The 21171-nt window shown below is 36.3% G+C and overlaps 1 protein-coding gene across 12 annotated transcripts in view; it reads left to right on the forward strand.

The window, feature by feature from the left end:
* Frmd5 (FERM domain containing) overlaps nucleotides 1-21171 on the forward strand; it is a 146660-nt gene that overhangs the window by 19371 nt on the left and 106118 nt on the right. For 9 of the 12 annotated variants that reach the window (XR_011799748.1, XM_072002598.1, XM_072002587.1 and 6 more), the window contains 5 exons: nucleotides 2304-2346; nucleotides 6379-6555; nucleotides 11489-11700; nucleotides 17030-17182; nucleotides 20835-20849. Coding sequence is in view for 11 of the 12 variants with exons in the window: in XM_072002598.1 (XP_071858699.1) it covers nucleotides 2304-2346; nucleotides 6379-6555; nucleotides 11489-11700; nucleotides 17030-17182; nucleotides 20835-20849 (600 nt within the window). In the remaining variant the exon portion in view is untranslated. Of the gene's footprint in view, nucleotides 1-2303; nucleotides 2347-2841; nucleotides 2945-6378; nucleotides 6556-11488; nucleotides 11701-17029; nucleotides 17183-20834; nucleotides 20850-21171 lie in introns of those variants that run through there. The other 3 variants (XM_072002597.2, XM_072002589.1, XM_072002596.1) reach the window with 3 other exon arrangements.

Raw genomic sequence — 21171 nt, forward strand, 5'->3', positions numbered from 1 at the left:
AATCCAAGTTGAAATTGGTCGCGACTAGTCTACAAAACCTCTGGCAACGATCTTCCAAATTATTAGACTGACGTAAACTGTCCGTGCGACGAACTGACGTTTTAATAGGAATTTTTACATTTTTCACCTATTATATCTGGAAAACTAATTGTCGGCTCAAATTGAAAGGAACATAGCTGAATAAGCAAGATAAAAGTGTCCCTAAACTAAATTAAATTCGCGGTAAGCGAATGGAAAGAGCTTTCTAGGATAAGCATCTCGATAATGTTTTACCCCCTTGCCCCCTTAACTATTAGGGTAGTTATTCACCTAAATAAGATTTGCAGTTTCTACTTGATTTCTCTTCTTCTATCTCGTAAGGAAATATTTTGACTGAAAAACTTATTTCTCCGGATTTTTCGGAACGGTGCGTTATAGTTCAAAAAATTAGAAACCAGCATTTTTATCTTCTTGCGCGCGGAAGGATGACCTATTTATATAATTGACATAACGTGCGCATCGTACGAGTATTATATGCGATTCTAAATAATTTTAGTCTTATTTTTAGACGAGTGAATTTTATACCGTCGTTTTACCAATCATTTCGACTCACTTGACCACAGGATTTACTCGTTCGACATGAACGCGCGCCGTGCATTTAGCATACGATAAATCGTAAATTACCGCAGTGATATTTATAAAAAAATTTTTTTTAGAGGAGGGGAGGAGAGGGAGAGAGAATGTAAAATTGGATAATTCGTGAGGTGTTTTAAATTAAAAAGTGAGATTATTAATTTCGCGTAGAAATCCGAAATACCTCACGAATTATTGGTATGTGGTCGACAAAAGTCGTGATAAGCACGTGATAGAGGCCAGGTGAATCAGCCATCGATCGAACGATCGTCGATAAAGCCGAGAATACACTTTCTTCGGAAACATTTAGAACCAATTTTTATTTTTCGCTCGTCGTTACGTTTGTGACTTTGAGCGACCTTGAACGACCGTGATATTCGAATTCATTTTGATCGAAGGATTACGATCGCAGGTGTTCAAAAATACATCTAAACTTATAAACACGTCCATCCAAGAGAAAATATTCTGCATCGCGTAATAATTCTCTCGGAATCAAACAATTTTTCTTTCAAATATTTTTCTGTGTCTTAAAAATAGAAAGAGTTATTTATACTCCCGTGTATTATATATAGCGATGCGAAACCGATTTATGTAAGAAAAAAACATTGCTGTCCAATGTATAACCAGAGAAAAGAAATATGTCGTAACGCGCGAAATTCTTATCGGTGATTGGTTACAACGGATTACAAGGAAAATGGCAACAACGTATTCTGGTATTATAGAAATATCACAATACGTTTTTTTTTTTTTTTTATTGATTATTTGTTTACATTTTTACAATTTGTCCAGGAGGACATTTGGTAAAATATTATGGCTTAAAGAATAAAAATATAGCATGTGGATGGTTACCCTCAGCGGGGTTTATCACAATACGTTGCGGTCGTTTTCTTCCATAGCCACAACGCGATACGAGATAAATTTTGGAGGACATTTTGTCCCTGTCCCCGTAACCTGACACTTTGGAACTCGGACGCTCGAGAGGGTCGCAGGGCTGCGTGAAATCTTGTTATTTCAAATCTCTGTTAATAAAAATTTCATTGGCGCGTTGGTAAAATTTTGCCGATTAAAGTCAGATCGAACACGACATAGTCTAAGTCACGTTATATACGCATAAATGTATACTAGAGGGAAAAAATAAGTTAATAAGCGAATGTCGCCAAAATAAGCAAATATACTGCAAATTATTTCGCGCGTGGTGTTGTTTTTGGCGAGAGAAGGCTCACAGGAATCACATCGGTAACAACTTTATTCGATAAGAAGTTGCGTCGCTGCGTCAACATTCTCTGACCGCTATGTTGTTTTCTCATCGAGTCTCGACCTCTTTCGGACCTCTTTCGCTCGCGCTGTTTTTTGCCAAGTTCGTATTTGTGGAATACGATCGAGTCCTGTACGATAATTCATCGCCAAGTAGTATTGATTTTCGGTCAATTACGTGTAGTAGAAAATACGTATTTACAAAGATATATATAGTTGCTAATACGTGGTATAATAATAGCAATTTTGTTATTCGTATTTGCCAATAATCGAACAAAAATTGGACGTTGAAAATTCATTCGTTATTCATTAAAATAATCCGTTAATCACTTGTTAGATCATAGAATTATATTTGATTTGTATTTAATATTACTAAAATGAAACAACTGATGTGACAAATAATATTTAATTAACCGTATTAAATGAATCTGTTTCAGCATTGGTTAGATCTGGCAAAAACAGCGATTAAGCAAGTAAAAGGTTAGTACTTGGAACTCTATTGCATTGCTTGAATGTTTAAGGTTATTGTTACTTAAATGTTTTGTTGCGTGTCTTGTAAAAATTCCTAATATTTTAGTACCATAATATTTCCACACTGTTAAAATATAGCGAAAATATTAGCGAAAGATATATCGTTAGACTAAATGTTTTGCACGTAATTAATTTATAATTAAAGGATGGTATTTGTCAAACACGATTTGATTTCGATAAATAATTGAAGTTACGTGATCGGAGTCACGCGTGAGAAGAAATGAAAAAATGAGAAATGAAATTAAAAATAGATTCCTGCAGACCGATCGGAATACGTATTTTAGGAATTAAATGAATTAAGCGGAGCGAAATAAACTCTGCGAGGGTTTCGATACAAGAATTTCTACAAGAGATAGCACGTAAATTCGATCGTGTATAACGATGCACAGCTGTGGCCAAGGTTTCGATTGCTGTGTTTTTTCTTCTTTCTGTAGTCGATCGTCGTGGGTCGATGTTACATGAAACTTTCAAACTCTAGTGACCCAATACGTACCGTATTATTCCTATTCGTCCAAATAAACAGAAGAATTTGATCTTAGGAAAGAAAGTAAGAAATTTCATTTGACAATTTATTATAGTCTCTCTCTCTCTGTCTCTGTCTCTGTCTCTGTCTCTCTCTCTCTCTCTCTCTCGCTCGCTCATTCTTTTTGGCTCTTTTAAAATATCTCGAGTGTTTTTTTGTAATTTCTTCGACGTCCTTTCCTTCGCGATATCAACTTTTACTCTCTACATAGATGTACAACGTTGCCATCTTCTAGTAACCTGCCAAGGCTGCCCCATATAAAATTTTCATATTTTATGCCACTAAGCGTTCTGTTAATGAAATATATATATATACACCGATTATCGCCGTTGATTATTAACTTGTTTTGTATATTACCCGCATTTACTTTTCATAATTCGTAAAACTTATCTCATCGGTAAATAATATCGGAGCAAATTGTATTATCGTTTATGCGCATTTGCGGAATTTTATATCATGCGGAAATTTATGCTCGACGAGAATTCTTTGTACGCTATGCCCGCTAATGTCAGACTAACGTTCGATCTACCTAATTAATCAACTAACTGATTAATTGATTAATTAATTTTTAACGCGTCTTACTTTCGTAATATGCGAGGTATTCAACCGGTAAACAGGGGTTAACGTGGCGATCATGCCTATCATTCCGATTTCCACTTTTGGCAATCGGACTAGCTCCACCCTTCCTATAATAATTATTCGTTTCACGATTCACGATTAACATGGTGTGTTAATAATGAACAAACGTCTTTTGCACGCACGATAAAATATTTTCCAGTTTGCTCTTTTTACATGAAATATTAATCGCTGGTTTATGAAACCTAATCAAGCATAATCCTTTTCTTAATACGAATACGCCGTTCGTTACGCTTGTCGTTATATACAAGTCACATTCGACGACTGTATACCACCTAATCGGCCTGTTGAATAATTGGAATATTTATAATAAATATTTGCAATGGCAAAGAGAACTATTCAAACGGTATAACATTGTTTGACGTACGTGGTCTCTAATTTCTTACCAATGTTTATTATTACGATAACCATATACCACCTAATCGGCCTGTTGAATAATTGGAATATTTATAATAAATATTTGCGATGGCAAAGAGAACTATTCAAACGGTATAACATTGTTTGACGTACGTGGTCTCTAATTTCTTACCAATGTTTATTATTACGACAACCATATACCACCTAATCGGCCTGTTGAATAATTGGAATATTTATAATAAATATTTGCAATGGCAAAGAGAATTACTCGAACGATGTAACATCGCTTGATGTACGTGGTCTCTAATTTCTTACTTACTCTCAATGTTTATTATTACGACGATCATATACCACCTAATTGGCCTGTTGAATAATTGGAATATTTATAATAAATATTCGTAATGGCAAAAAGAACTACTCGAACGATGTAACATCGCTTGATGTACGTGGTCTCTAATTTCTTACCAATGTTTATTATTACGACGACCATATACCACCTAATTGGCCTGTTGAATAATTGGAATATTTATAATAAATATTTGTAATGGCAAAGAGAACTATTCAAACGGTATAACATTGTTTGACGTACGTGGTCTCTAATTTCTTACCAATGTTTATTATTACGACGACGATATACCACCTAATCGGCCTGTTGAATAATTGGAATATTTATAATAAATATTTGCAATGGCAAAGAGAACTACTCGAACGATGTAACATCTCTTGACGTACGTGGTCTCTAATTTCTTACCAATGTTTATTATTACGACGAACATATACCACCTAATCGGCCTGTTGAATAATTGGAATATTTATAATAAATATTTGCGATGGCAAAGAGAACTATTCAAACGGTATAACATTGTTTGACGTACGTGGTCTCTAATTTCTTACTTACTCCCAATGTTTATTATTACGACGACGATATACCACCTAATCGGCCTGTTGAATAATTGGAATATTTATAATAAATATTTGCAATGGCAAAGAGAACTATTCAAACGGTATAACATTGTTTGACGTAGGTGGTCTCTAATTTCTTACCAATGTTTATTATTACGACGACCATATACCACCTAATCGGCCTGTTGAATAATTGGAATATTTATAATAAATATTTGCAATGGCAAAGAGAACTATTCAAACGGTATAACATTGTTTGATGTACGTGGTCTCTAATTTCTTACCAATGTTTATTATTACGACGAACATATACCACCTAATCGGCCTGTTGAATAATTGGAATATTTATAATAAATATTCGTAATGGCAAAGAGAACTACTCGAACGATGTTTTTTTTTTTATTGATTATTTGTTTAAATTTTTACAATTTGTCCAGAAGGACATTTAGTAAAATATTATAGCTTAAAGAATAAAAATATAGCATGTGGATGGTTACCCCCAGCGGGGTTCCATCTTCCAGGTTGCCTATTGCATCTCTATTGCGAGGTCTGCGGGATGCTTCCTCTTCAACTCGAACGATGTAACATCGCTTGACGTACGTGGTCTCTAATTTCTTACCAATGTTTATTATTATTCGTATTCCTTGCCATTTCGCTTTTTTGATTTCTTCGCATTCTTTGGCTTTACAAACGCCTACGTATAACCAAGTACAAGGATTAATATCGGCGCAATATTACGAGACGTAGGCTCGTTAGAGCACGTGGTACGATCGATGCGGATGTGCACGAGCTTTAGTCGCGCGATGATTTCCACGTTCCATCGATGCGCGAAACGGATGCCATTGCTTGTGCTAAAGGTCGTTGAAATCGTGCAAACACTTTCTATTTTACTATGGATAAAGAAATGCAGCGATTTAAAAAAGGAACGTGACATTGAAATCTTTGTAAATCGTTCGACCCTATAAAAAGATTATTATATAATATAGCATATATATATATACATAGTACGAGTTGTTTAGAAGCCACGCTGACCATGGCTGGACGAAGCTTATTCTGAAAAAAAAAGTCAAGCATATTTTTCTCGTTTATGAAAAAGTATTGTACATTTGTCGAGTGTTGGAACCAACGCGTAATTCTTCCACTGATCTTTTATTTCGTATAATACGGAATCGCGTAACACGGCATTTTTTCTCGGAAAACTAACCAACTAACGCGTTACAGAGGGATACTCGTGCAGAAAAATTACAATAACAAGAACTCTTACAATTTCGCAATTATTGCAATTTGCAATTATCTAATTTGTCGTCATGTAATAAATGAATGCATAATACTAGGTCTAGTTTTTCTAAATTAACCATCGTCGTCCCCTCTGCACTGCATAATTTTGTTAAACAAGATAACGGAATTGCGAAAGGCGACGAAAATGGTAGGAAAGTGTGTGATTTGAAAATCAGATCTGTATACTGCAGTTGTTTCATTGGGGCAAAATTTATTAGCAACGACGATTCTTTTTTAGTATGTCACAAGTAAAATACGTTCTCTTTATTGCGAATATGTTCTAGACATGGATCCGATTCTGTTCAGTTTTCGTGTGAAATTTTATCCACCGGATCCTCTGAGGTTGAAAGAAGAAATAACTAGGTATCAGGTTTACCAGCAGCTTAAGAGAGACCTTCTTCATGGCCGACTATATTGCAGTCCGGGTGAAGCAGCGCTGCTCGCCGCATGCATCGTGCAAAGTGAGTAAATCTTCTATTCGATACGACTTTATTAAATAAAAAGTTATTGTCGAGTGATTTTAACGCGAATATCTGAATACCAACCGGCAGAATGGTCTATAGCAGATTCTGCTCGAAAATGAGTTGACGGTATAGATATGTAGCGGCACTCGACAGTGAACTTTCCAACGGTTTCTGTCCCGTGGCTCGCTACACAAAGACCCTATTCTTCGGATAACATGATTGCCAGATGTCGATACATCCTCACGGAATATTTTCAGCTAGCCTAAGAACCTGCGATAAATCTTAGAATTTACTTAGCCAAGGTCCTCCAATGTGACAAACAGTTTTTCTCTTAGCAGTCTCTAAACCTATCATCCCCTACGGGAGGATACGAGAAGTCTGTTTTTCTCACGTACGATGCTCCCCGCTAGCTACTTTCTTTCAAGGGCAGTTAGCATCCTTTTCCAATCACCAACACAAGGATTAGCCAGTTAACAACGGCGTCCATTACCCTCACTTTCCGAACCAAGGCTTTCCTTAACGAATCCGATGATCTCGCATCCTAAGATACACTCCATCATAGTTTTCCTTCGCGGCATCATCGTGACGGAAAGTCAGTCGTTACATTTCGGTCCGAAGTAGTCGGCAATTGATAACAATAGTTCAGAGTTCCTCGCCATCTTAGGCAATCGTCATCCGAACTTATAGCGCGAATCAAAAACGCATCGACCAGAAGTCCGCTAATTTAATAATCACGAGTCCTACGTTAGGTGTACGCCTTCAATATATTATAATAAATTCGTTTTGTTAAATTTATCAGATACTCAGACATCCACCTCAGATACTAGCGATGTAACGTTGAAAACAAGAAGCGTGTTAGGAGATCTACGGAAGAAGGGTCTGTAGCACATCGAATTAAGACAGTTCTAGTTAACCCCTTGGCCTATAACCACGAGCGAGAATCGTGGTAAGGGATTTATGCCATAAGCGAAAACCACGAGTCTGACTCGTGGTAATTTACAAATTGCTAGTGATTCGTTATCCATTTTGAAATAATAAATTGTTTTTGTTAACTGATCGATCGATAATGATTACGCCCTAGACGTCTTAGAAACACTATTTGTTCTCGAACGTTGTTTATTATTTCACAATTCCTTTTGTAGCCTCTAAATCTACATGCCATAAGAAGTATACATTTTGCGCCAGTTCGGGCACACGGCTGAACAGATGAATGGCACCGAACTTCTTGCTTACTATGGCTCGCGCGATCGGCAGATAGCGTGTAGGCCAAGAGGTTGAGAAGTTTTCGCTCGAAATATATATTATTCTCCACAATGAACTTGTTGTTCATTGTCGTCATTAATTACTTGGGGCTTCGTTGTAATAAATACTGGAATAAAACGTATCGTTACGGCTGTGTCCTAGCCATTGATTTGGATCTTTGGGAGGATCAAGGATTCTTTTTTCTTTTATTGATTATTTGTTTAAATTTTTACAATTTGTCCAGAAGGACATTTGGTAAAATATTATAGCTTAAAGAATAAAAATATAGCATGTGGATGGTTACCCCCAGCGGGGTTCCATCTTCTAGGTTGCCTATTGCATCTCTATCGCGAGGTCTGCGGGATGCTTCCTCTTCAGTCTTCTTTCTATTTTGATTTTATTTGTTTCAGCAACCAGCTAGTTTGGGTGTGCTGCAAATCTTTCTTTGTACCTTTTTGCGTATCTAGCGATTTCCTCTTTGACTGTTAGAATTTTTAGATCTTTTCGTAGGTCTTCATTTCTGACGTACCATGGAGCGTTAACTATTGTCCTTAAAATTTTTGCTTGCTCTATTTCTATTTTGCTTATGTGACTCATTGCTGCCGTCCCCCATAGTGGGACTCCGTACGTCCAGATTGGTTTGATTATTGTTTTGTATATATTTAGTTTATTCGTTATGCTTAATTTAGATTTTCTATTGATTAACCAGTACATCTGCTTCCTTTTTACACTTATTCTGTTTATTATTAATTTTATATGGTGCTAGGATCAAGGATGAACTAAGTCACGGAGGAGTGTTGTCGGAACATCGTGACATTGTGAACAATGTAACTTACAAACAGATTCATCTGGAAATGTTATTTCCGTTTTGTCGAAGTGGTCACCACTTCTGAGAAAACTTCTGGTCTTTTTAGTTTTCTCAAGCACTGAAGCCATCGACGGCGTATAGACAAAAGACTGGGACGAAGGCAGACCATAAACGGTAGACAGGCGACGATGGCTTCAGGGTATATGCCTTTCAGTCATAGGGTAACACTGCTAGCGTGCGGATCGGGACCAGCTCAAATTATATTCCTACTTCTGCGTACAGCTCTTCTATCCTTCGAATTAGTTTCTCGTTAATCTCCATCTTTCTCATTTTCTCTTCCAATTTCTCTCTGTTTAGCTGTCGAACTCTGCTTTTAAGTCCGCGATGAAGGCATATAGTTTCCCTTTTTCTCTGCTCAGCTGTTTGTCTATTATGTGGCTTATCACGAATATTGCGTCGGTCACTCCTCTTCCTTTTCTAAATCCGAATTGGCTTTCTTCCAGTTTGTATATTCCTACTTGTATTTACACTTCTGTATTAAAATATATTTCCTACTTTACAATTTATCCACGCGTTCCTCTGTTCATACATCTAGTAACCTCAACACGTTTGGCACTCATTTCTTCTAAGGAGGAATATTCAAACTGAAAACATCGGGAATAGAGCAATAAATTAACATTTGTATGAATTACAGCTGTCTGTAAATTGCATTAAATAAACTATAAGACTTTTTGTGTTTCTTTTGCTTGCAAACGTGCTAAACAGAATTCTCTGTTACATATATCTTCGTTATGTATTTATATTATAGTATGTTACGATAAAACTTTATCCTACTAAATATAATACTAGTAAGTTATGTCAGACTGCGTTACGTTACATATGCTTCAATTGGATATTTAAATATTCAAATGTACATGCTTAGAAACGTTACGATGACGATTCATTTTCTTACACTTGTAAGTTAGAGAACATCTACTAAATGAAATGGTAATACGTTTGAATAATTATTAGACTGTGAATTTTTATGCAAATTTATTTCTCATACCGCACAAGTACCGAAGTAGAACTTGAATAGCAATTCATCTTACCTATTAACATTTATAACGAGTACTTCACTTTCGATATTTCACACACTTTGTCCATACAATTTTCCAATTAACACGATGACTGCCACGCGTATTTTCAAGGAAATCTCCGTCAGGCCACGCGTGACGCAGTACCAAGCGTTCTCTGCTAGATACTCCCATCGATATTTTAGTAATGCGAGTCGCTCAAGTGGCGGTCTCAAGAATGATCTCTCGTTTCGTTTGTTCGCAATATTCAAACCACTAGCTGTTGTTGAATATAACGAAGGAAAGTGTGGTATAAATTATTCCGACCAAATGATTTCTTATGCCACCAAAATTAGAAAAGGAATCAAACGGTACAAAAAACTTGGCGTCCAACTTCTGGGAATTTCTGTTGAAAGCGCTTCAACGGTTTACAAAATTGTAACAAGCAAGGATATAAATATTAGAATATTTAGGGAGTTATTAGCTGGAAAATTATTAGGGTTGTCTGAAAATACAAAAAATCCTTGTCTTCGACGGAGTCAGCATAATATCGCCGTTCGGAAAAATGATTCCGGAAGAAGCATTAGACGCGCATACAAATAAAATATGTTATGCAAATAAAAGACGTCGAATGGACCGAACAAAGACACAAAAGATTTAAAGAAAACAACTTATTGTCCAAATTGTCCCTACCAACCTCAGCTATGTATAGAATGCTTTAAAGTTTGACATTCTAAATAATTTTTTTAATAAACCATTTTTGTATTACTTTTATAATAATTCAACAGTTTTATTATTATGGAATATCTTTTCAAATACCTACGACGATCCTTCGCGAGTAGTCAAATAGGCGACACCCGAATACGGGTTACGCGGCCTGACCAGAAACTTTGCTGACACCCGAATACTGGTATCGTGGCAGTCAACGTGTTAATATTCCAAATATTTTACATTTTTCCAAGGTTTCCAAATCTTACGCACACTTTGCTAATCGTATTTAAAGAAGCGAAAAAGTAAGGACAGGGCTGCGAGAAAATTACAAGCGAAAAACACGACTCGCTCTGTGTAGTAGTTTCGGTTCGGCAAAAATTCAGAGAAGAATATAATCCAGGCGTGCTTTCAACAAAGCACGATGCAAATGCGGCGAAATTGCATCTAAGATTCTCTATAATTTGATTATCTTATTTTTAGATGCTCTTTCAAGTATCGATTTTCGATAACTTATAGTAGATAGAGCTATCACCCACTGCATATTTTTGTCGCACTGCTCGCACGTTCGCGACTTGTTGCTTCCAACGTGACCGATTCGGTATAGGATGCAACAGCGATGCAAAATGATAGTTGCAATGGAAACTAAGTGAGACGTTTTATTCGTTTATCTGTTATTCATATTGCTCTTGCCTCGCGGCTAAAGGATCACTTTCAGTTGTCTCTTACGATCGATATTTCCACTAATTCTATATCCGATCGTAATTCTGTCTCTATTCCGACAATTTAACTGCTTCGAATTTTTATTGACGAGAGCGTCGTGATGCTCCTCCGGATACATAGCCAAGCACTTGCCCGATCGTTGGTCATTCATCCGGACGTTATCGTGTTTAGTTTTCGCTTCTCAAGCCCTTCGTTCACCCTTGTTGCTCGCACATCCCAAGCGATAATTTTACTCTCGTTCATTTCCTGTGCTTCTTTTTCGTGAAAACCACAGGTGCGATAACTGGCGTATCATCGAATTATACGTATCTTCTTACGTATCTTATGACGTTACAATAGTTACATAAGTAAACACAGTTGGTGAACTAAACGTTTTAACGATAATTTGTGATTTTAGGTGAAGTAGGAGATTACGACCCTAAAATTCACGAAGGGAATTACATTTCCGAGCACAAATTACTGCTTAAACAAACGGAAGCTATCGAGGAGAAAGCTATGAAACTGCATCAAACAGAATTGAAGGGATTCACCCCGGAGCAAGCGGAAACTCACTTTCTTAGATTAGCGTCGCAATTGGACACGTATGCCGTTGACCCACACCCTGTCAAGGTAAGACCAGAGTGAAAAATAATCTTTTCCTTCGAATTGTATCTTCCTTTGTAACGCATCTCATCCTCGTCATTTTTAAATTTTCGATATAAGAAAAGCAAATTCTTCTTCTTTAATTAAGGAAGCGAAGGAGACTCATTGCTATCTAGTCGATCAACAAATACACGCATATGGCAGTAGGCGAAAGAAAGTTTACAGTTTTTAAGAAATTTATTTGCCTATGTCCACGTATATGCAACTTTCGCATTAAATTAGATCAGATTAGTTTAGATTAGATTTATTCTACCGCTTACGTTTAAACTTTCTTTCATCCGCTTTCCTTTATGAGGTACGTAATAGATAAAGACGAAGCTGGCAGCCTAATAACGCAAGTGTAAACGTATTAGGAGAGTTTTGCTATCTTTCAGCTTTTTCGTATCGATATCGGGACATAATTTTGTTCGAACGGTTCAAATTTCTAGCGTTCTCGCATAAAATCACTCGTTCGTGTATCCTAAAAAACGTACGTAGAAAAGTAGCTGCATGGCGTACTCTATCTTTATCATTAACAACTATTTCACGTTCTAACATGGCTTAAATAGAAAAGCAAAGTTTTCAGAAATGCACCTACCGAAGTAGCGCTACTGGATGCTGAATGTACAAACGTAATGACGATAATTTGGTTGACGCAGCGGATAGAGCTAAGGCGGCACCGATACTAAATTACGGTGTACCTAGACGCGATTATTTGCAATTATACACAATTCTAGGCAATTATACGATTGGTCGTTCTATCGCGATCGTTTTCTGCACGCACGGAAGAACGAAATTGAACGCGGACAAAAAAGCGAAGATGAACAATTTCTCATGGTCGATATTGGTCGTCTTGTCGCAACTTCGCACGAACAGATCGGATGTAGCTATAGCTTGATCAGCCGCAGATCTATATAGATCGCGTTCGTTTCAAAAGACGTAAAACAGATCGAAGCGTAGAATTTGATAAAACGTAGAGCGCAGCTGTTACCGCAGGTTCTGAGTTAGGGCCAACGTTACGGGATTGACGGAATTAAGGGAGAAGATCGCTGTGATGACAGGTAAAGGTAGCAAGCCGATCGGTAGACGTTGTCCCGAGATTCTGCATCTTTGTGTATTATGTAGTTAAGATGTTTTGTTTTCTTTCAAGTGATCGATCTTTGTTATAAAAGTTGCCGTACAATAACTGTAATTTATTACGTATAATGCGTGATTTATCGATCGAAGAACTTACATGATACTGTCGTTAAAAGTAGCTACAGTATCGCGATGTTCTAGTCCCAAGATTTTCTTGCATACGCGATAATTTAAAGCGACAACGCATCCTTTATCTCGACGTTTCAAGCCATTGCCTGTCAGGCGGGCGAATCTCCTCGGGACAATCGAGAAGAGGCTGAAGACGAAATTCGAGTTTTATCGTTGGCAAAATTGTATCTCTGGAGTAATAATACCACTCGTCTTGACAAAGACCGGGGTCCGTTTTAATAGAAGATTAACGATACGCAGAATGCGTTGCGCATAATGCGTTGATCGCTTCGGGGACGATCTTGCGTGGGAAGATAAACCGGAAACCTAGGATAATATTGTCTTGTCGACCATTCGCGGAGAGACGCGATCGCGAGAAAGCACGTCAACGGGAGTCGTAAATTCCCGTTACGATTAGATAATCGACGCCACGAACTGATCGATCCCCTTATTTCTATTAGGATAATAAGGGTGGTTTAATTGAGTTTACACTGAATTAACACGTATAAATTAATGTTTATTCCAACAACTTTGTATAGAAGCTAGTTACGCTGGTGCGTATGTGCAAGTTAAGTAGGTGATTGATCTAAAGGTAGAAACCCGGTAAAGATACGTTGACTATTCTAACGATGAAGAATAAGTGCCACTCAGTGACGATGCTATGGCGGAGGAAAGCTAGCGATGGATGTGTCTAATTCACGGGGCCATCGGATTTGTTGATTTCATTTTTGGTTATGAAAGTGAGGGCAGTAAACATTGTTTTCGATTGGATAATACGAAGGTTGGTGGACTAGGAAGGGTCTTAGCCACCCTCGATAGAAAGTTGATAGCGGGAAGCATCGTACGTGCGAAAAACTAACTTTCCGTGTATTCTCGTAGTAAAAAATAAACCTTAGAAAATGCTTTAGTAAAAAGATCTTTATTCCTGAGATTTGTTGTCGGTCTTTAAGACTATTGACGGTATGCAATAAGGATGTTTGGACATCTGGATGCCATCTTGCCCGCGGTGAGTGGCTTGGGTTAGGTAGAGAGTCGGCCGACGTTATTTTTTTTTATTTGCGTTTATTTTACAATCGATTCTCGTAGAGAATTTTAAGTAAAATTATCTGGCATGGTACTATGACATGATTAATAAGCGTTCATAGTATGTTTGATTCTACTTGAATCTAGTGCTTAGGTCTAAGGTTTAATGTCTTTTTAGCCTGTGGATCTGTTCCGACGTGTCGAGTAGTTGAGTAATTAGAGGGTTTTGGTGGTTGTTAACTCCTGTGCTGTCTATTGCTGAATTTGGATAATTCTTCTTTGACCGTGGATATCTTGAGGTCTATTGCTGAATTTGGATAATTCTTCTTTGACCGTGGGTATCTTGAGGTCTATTGCTGAATTTGGATAATTCTTCTTTGACCGTGGATATCTTGAGGTTTATTGCTGAATTTGGATAATTCTTCTTTGACCGTGGATATCTTGAGGTCTATTGCTAAGTTTGGATAATTCTTCTTTGACCGTGGATATCTTGAGGTCTATTGCTGAATTTGGATAATTTTTCTTTGACTGTGTGTATCTTGAGGTCTATTGCTGAATTTGGATAATTTTTCTTTGACTGTGGGTATCTTGAGGTCTATTGCTGAATTTGGATAATTCTTCTTTGACCGTGGGTATCTTGAGGTCTATTGCTGAATTTGGATAATTCTTCTTTGACCGTGGGTATTTTGAGGTCTATTGCTGAATTTGGATAATTCTTCTTTGACCGTGGGTATCTTGAGGTCTATTGCTGAATTTGGATAATTCTTCCTTGACTGTGGGTATCTTGAGGTCGTGATGTATCGTTTCGTTGGTGACGTACCAAGGTGCATCTATTAGGGATCTTAAGGTTTTCGATTGGAATCGTTGAAGAATTTCTATGTTGGAATTACTTGCTGTTGTTACCCATAGTTGGATTCCATAACTCCAAACAGGATTTTGTATAGTGTAATTTTACTTACGCGAGAATAAATAAAAAGATTTAGTAAAATTTCATCTTCAACTGATCTAGTTCGAAAAGCTTTATTGTACATTTTTCATCTATCTTTGCACACAGCATCACTTTCTAGTTGGTCGACCTTGTCCCGCAGGACAGCCTTTTTTACATTCATTTTTAATTTTAAATAAATTTTTCCGTGTGCAAGAATCAATACGAATCAAAGTTGGTCAATTTTTTAAATAGGTTCGAACAAATAAGAAATGAACAAAATATTTCTACGAGCTAATACTCTGAAAATATCTGAAAATATCGTTCAGTGTACATATTACTATTTTGTATATATGCTCTCAAGTTCGGTATAAATAAAATATTTATTTTACGGTGAAATATGTAAATACCATGGGAACGGAATGCAACTATCTGTTATTTTTTATTTCTTATTTATTTTTTTTTGTAGAGGGTTAGAAGTGCGAGACAGAGAAAAGAATTTAAATCAGTTGCCTGCCTGGTTGTCGGCCGACGCGATACACTGGCATGCAAAATTAAAGGATCGCTAAATTTTCGATGAAAAATCCTCCATGTTTGAACTGTTGTGACTTTGGGGAAAAATAAAGTCGTACGAGGATCCACCTGGACTCGCTGAACCACGCGAAGCTTCCTCTTTCACGATCCTCTGTGTTCATATTTTTCACGGTTGTTTTTACAACGGCTGAGAAAGCGAAGATACTTTTTCCTTTCAAAAATTAAACAAATTCAAACAACTCTACGGAATCAAAAAAGTTTTTTTTTTGGAGATACTTTTCCAGATAACTTTGTAAAGGGAAGTCTCCCCTTTACAATGACCTGTAAAAAGTTGATGTACGACTTTTTTTTTTTTGCTGTTTTATCGCACTTTGGACGAAAAGCGTACCATCGGCACTGAATTAACTCACGCTACACGATCGGACTTGTATCTTTTGTGTATGTGCGTGTGTATGCATCTAGCGTGTGTTCAGGGCATGCGTAATGTGTGTGTTTAATGTGCGTAATGTATGTAGCGTATGTGTCTGGTGTATTTAGAAGCGAATGTTACCCTCGTTGCCTTGTGAGTTGTTGGCATAATTCGTTTAATGGGATTGGAAAGTAAATATATTAATAGTTTCCATAAATTAGCGATAAGGGAACACCAGGATCTAGATCTTATATTATGCGGGACAGTTTTGAAATTTGAATAAATATTATTAAAATTGTAAATGCCGATGCTGTAAAGAGAAGGTAAGGATTGGAATGTGTCTCTCTCGTTTCAAAGCGTCGACGGAATTAGAGGACTTGGATCGTTTCAAGCGCAAACAGAAAGTAGTTCAACGTAGCTGAATGTATTAACTGATTTATTGGATTTAGCAGCAAACAGGATATAGAGAATGCAGAAATAATTGAAAAACTACATTTATATTATATCATACGACTATAAGAAAAGACGCGTGCTCTGTTATTCGGAAATTCCGTCATCCAAACAATTATGTCTGGCATTTACTTGCTTTTTTTCTTTAATTTATTTAATAACATCTAATCTAATAACATCTAATCGTATCTATCATGAGCTCTGAGAGTACAAGGACGCCTAGTCTGAGGATCGAATTCAATTTCATCTTCGTCTCTATATCTGTTTACGATATCTCTTTGTCTGTCTGACGTCGTACTCACCGTTTTACTTATTTTTAAGACTCGTATTTCTATGGAATAATTTTCCTTCTTATCGATCGATCGCCTCAACTTTCACGAGTCTTTGCGAGTCGTCAGCTCGCCAAATATAGCAAGTAGTATTTATTTTACTTTTACTTAGTCCGGGCCTTTCGGCTTTGGACGAGTTTTCGCTTTTACATCTTTTTTACCTATCACGCTTTTTACAATTTCTCGTTCTTATGGCGTTATCGCCTTATTGCCTCCTCCCTCATATTATAGCAAGTAGTAGTTGAAGAGATAATCTAAAATTAAAAAAACAATACTAGAAGTAATCTAAAATATTACGTACATACACGATATTAGATTTTATTAAATATTAAATTTTACATATATATAAATAAGATACGTATATGCAGTAGTAATAGTGTCCTCTTTTCTTTTCATTTTCAGGACCAAAAAGGTGCGCAATTATATCTCGGCATTAATCATTGTGGAATCCTAACGTTTCAAGGATCCCGTAAAACACACCATTTCCGCTGGCCGGAGGTTCAAAAGATCAACTTCGAAGGAAAAATGTTTATTGTACATTTAACGATAAGCGAGGTAAACGCTTCTTTTAACTTTACTTTTTCTAATTAAAAACACACGGTTGGAATTAGTAGTTGGAATTAACTGGCTCAAATTAGGTTTGACGGGAAACTTTCATAACATTATGAAGATTATTATGTTAAGATTCATTTCGGATAAAATGAAACAGATGTTATAACGACGCGTATATTGGGTCTATATCGTTACAGAAATGTATTACGTATATGTACGAAATACGTGTATATTTTATTCATATTTCTTATTGGAACGTTTCGAGTCGTCAAACATCCTTTTAATTCGTTTCCTCGATTTAATCGATTCGTTAAGATCAACCAAGCTCGTATGTTTTACGCTTGCCTTTGCGCTTGTTACAAATCGATAGAATAAAATACAATTTACGTATAATATAGATACGTATTAATTTTTCTCGAAACTTACATGTCGAGTAAAAAATACTACGTTTTTATTATTACGGTGTATCGATTTACTATTATACTGCAAAGTTTTACGCGTCTGGTGGGAATTTTCAAAGGCGTAAAAATGCACAGAATGCAAAAATATATAAAACTTGTAAAACGGAGTAGTCGTTTTAATATCGAATAGACGGAACAAATTTCTATTCAGATTCCATTCTTTTCGCAATGTTCGTAAAAATCTAAAGATATAAAGAAAGATTGCCAGTCGACAAACTATCGTCTTTTTGACTTTGCCGATTGTAGCAACGTTTCCTCTTAATAATCGGTAAGCCGACGTCTAATCTTTAGTTGTAATTGCTGTTATCGTTATAATACAGATTATTACGTAATATTTTTTTTTTTATTGACTATTTGTTTAAATTTTACAATTTGTCCAGAAGGATATTTGGTAAAATATTATAGCTTAAAGAATAAAAATATAGCATGTGGATGGTTACCCCCAGCGGGGTTCCATCTTATTACGTAATATAGACCGTCTATTTCGAAAGCGATGAAAATCCATATCTGGAAAAAGAAGTTGAGAAACCAAAAATTTACGTATACTCTAATATGAACATTGTATTTACGAACAATTTACGATTTAAACCTTAAAATATTCGTCGACCGAAGTTTCGTTAATAGATGGTTTTGCATAATCATTTATCTTGAAAGTGGTGCAAGTTCATTTTGTGTAATCCGTGCCCTGTCTGCGAACGGTCTAGGCATTAATCAAAAACAAATGATATTGAAATTAAACAACGGTATTTTAAACAATGGTATTTATATGCTTTTGTAAGCAAAAGCATAGATTAAAGCGCGAAACATGAGTTTCAAACAATGAAACTTTAACGGACTCGTAGAATTTTTAAAGTGGTGTATATCCGTTCGCGATCCTGAAAAAAGATATTGCTCTGCTTGATCCTCAAGAGCTATTTGTATAACGAATTTATAGTCGCTTAGAGACTGAACAAAGCAGATCTTATCAGGAGTTTTCAATCATTAAACGCAAGCATTTTGATATCTCGAAACAAGGGAAAGCGGAGTTACAACGCTTTCGAAATAAGCGGTCCGCGCGAAACTGTATGAAACGTGAGAAATTTTTAGCGTCGCGTCGTCCAAGCGAGCTTTTACTTTCCTGTCCGCGTCATGAACAACATGTAACAGATGTCTACGACTAGTCGAATACTTTGGTCAACCTGTGTACGTATTTACCTATAGTTACTTTGTTTCAGTTACTACAGTCGTCTTTTATATTGTTACTTATCGTATGCAATTTGTCTTAGTTAACGTAAATTTGCCTAAGATTGCCGATGTTCCCTAAGATCGAATACATTTTCACATGATCGTTATGCATGGCAGCGTGATGCTTGCCTGTATATCGAGGTCGTTACTTATTTTCTTTTTCCTTTTTGCTTTTTCCCTCGCCTGTTGGAATTATTCTATTCCTATAAATAGAATCTGTCGTCACATAGATTCACATCATACGTATAAAAAAATCGGATGATCAAGCGATCAATATGAGAGCTTGTGCGTTTTCCTTCAATTTTATTATCAAATCTAATATTAAAGATAGTTGAATCACTTTTATTTTCCTTAAGAGCGAAGAATGACGAAAGCAACAAAGTAATCGCTGTTATTACTTTAATCATTTCTTGTGAATGTGATCGATGAACCAACCTTGACCCAGTGTCTGAACGTGGTTTATAGGATTACTAACTCCATGAGTCTTCCAATCGTTTCAAGTATATCGACATGTCTATAAATACAATGTTAAAAGTGGAACAGAAATAGACGGTTTTTAAATATTTGGATCCTATCGAAGTTAATCTTAGTTCTATAACGAAATTAACGTTAGGTATTCATCCGTTAACGTTTAAATTAGACGCGTTTTACGTATTTCTACGTAATGTCAAAAGAGAAAGTGTATGTTACTTTTGAACTAATTTTTATAAAGAGCGATATTAATTGAATGAAATATTCTAATATACGTTGTATGATATACAATATATAATTAGAATATATTATAATATTGTGTTAATTAATTTTAATAGTATCTATAATTATAATGTTATAGTTATTAATTAAATATCGAAGTAAAACACACAGTAAACGGTAAAAGCGTGTAAAACTTATCGACAGACCGATGTAATTGCAATAGAAAGACACAATCGCATAAGAGAAACAAGATTATTAAAAATTAGAGATTAAAGTTATACCATAGAAACACATCATATCCGGTGCTTCCATTTTCTATTTGGATATAAAATTAGAACTTTTAAAAGCTTTTTTCCCTGTTAGATACACCACGTATGCAGGTTCATGATACACGAAAGTATTGCAACTTTTTACCTATGTATACGTTATATGGAGGAATTTGAAATCTCGTGAAACGTTGTAACGAGACACGACTATCGCCATTATGTTGACAATATGCGAGACTGATCTAAAAATGTACACAGAAGTTACAAGATATTTATTCACTTCGCAGAGATCACCAGAGTAGTTGAACGGTGATGAATGAAATTATTCGCTACACTGATAAGCTGCTTAGATATTCGGTGAAACCAACTTTAGCATTAACCAAATGTTTAATACTATTACTCTATTAGTATTACTGTTGTATACTAACTTCTCATTAAGCGTATGTTTGTAATAAATGTTTCCTAACTGGTTTATGCGTGTACGTCGTTTCTGCTATGTCGGAATTTTGCTATTGTAATAACGATAATCGTGTCTCGAATGCGGGGTTCGGTTGAACGATAAAACGAACGAAAAAAAGAAAAAGAGAAAGAAAACAAGAAGAAGATACGGAGTAAAATTTTGTTGCCCGAGGTTTAGTTTTCGAGAAAAATTAATGGGAGAATTTGTCGGATGTACTCGAGCTGGCATGGAAAAATAATGAAAAAAACGTGGAATAAAATTCTCTCGTCGAAAGTTTCGGTTTCGAGAAGCAACAAGACCGAACGTACGCGCGTACGATTCTTCAAATTTATTTTTCTCAAAAATAGCCAAAATATTAAATGCGTAGATACGCCTAAGTGTTTGATTACTTTCGCGAACCGCTACCACTACGCTCTTCTCACGAATCATCGTCCTTCGTTATGTGCTAGCATTTACTTGAATCGAAGTCAGACACCTTGTACGTTATGCGTTCGATATTGTTACGAGTTCGACTAATCTTATTATTTTCTACCGCTGCTGGCCCTATCCAGGACGTGAGAACAAAGGTGAGTCGTTTCACAGCAGTCACACGGATTGTTCGTGTCTTTTAACATAGGTGGAAATTACATGTTTGATTGATTATTGTCGTGTAATGCGATCAACTTGTTACTAGTAATAATTCGGCAATCGGTGTGAGAGTGGAGAGCAGATCGCTGTATCGCTACTGGCGGAAACTACGAGCAGAGATTTCGAACGATTAGCTATCTCGATGAAGCGACGTAATTGTTTGAAGTCTCTTAAATCGGTATTAAACCAACAATTTGCCTCGGTAGATTCTACACTGTCACTGTAGGAGTGCATTTAATAATCGTTTACTTTTTAAACATT

Source organism: Bombus fervidus, chromosome 4 (genome assembly GCF_041682495.2).
Source record: "Bombus fervidus isolate BK054 chromosome 4, iyBomFerv1, whole genome shotgun sequence".
In the NCBI taxonomy this organism is placed as follows: domain Eukaryota; kingdom Metazoa; phylum Arthropoda; class Insecta; order Hymenoptera; family Apidae; genus Bombus; species Bombus fervidus.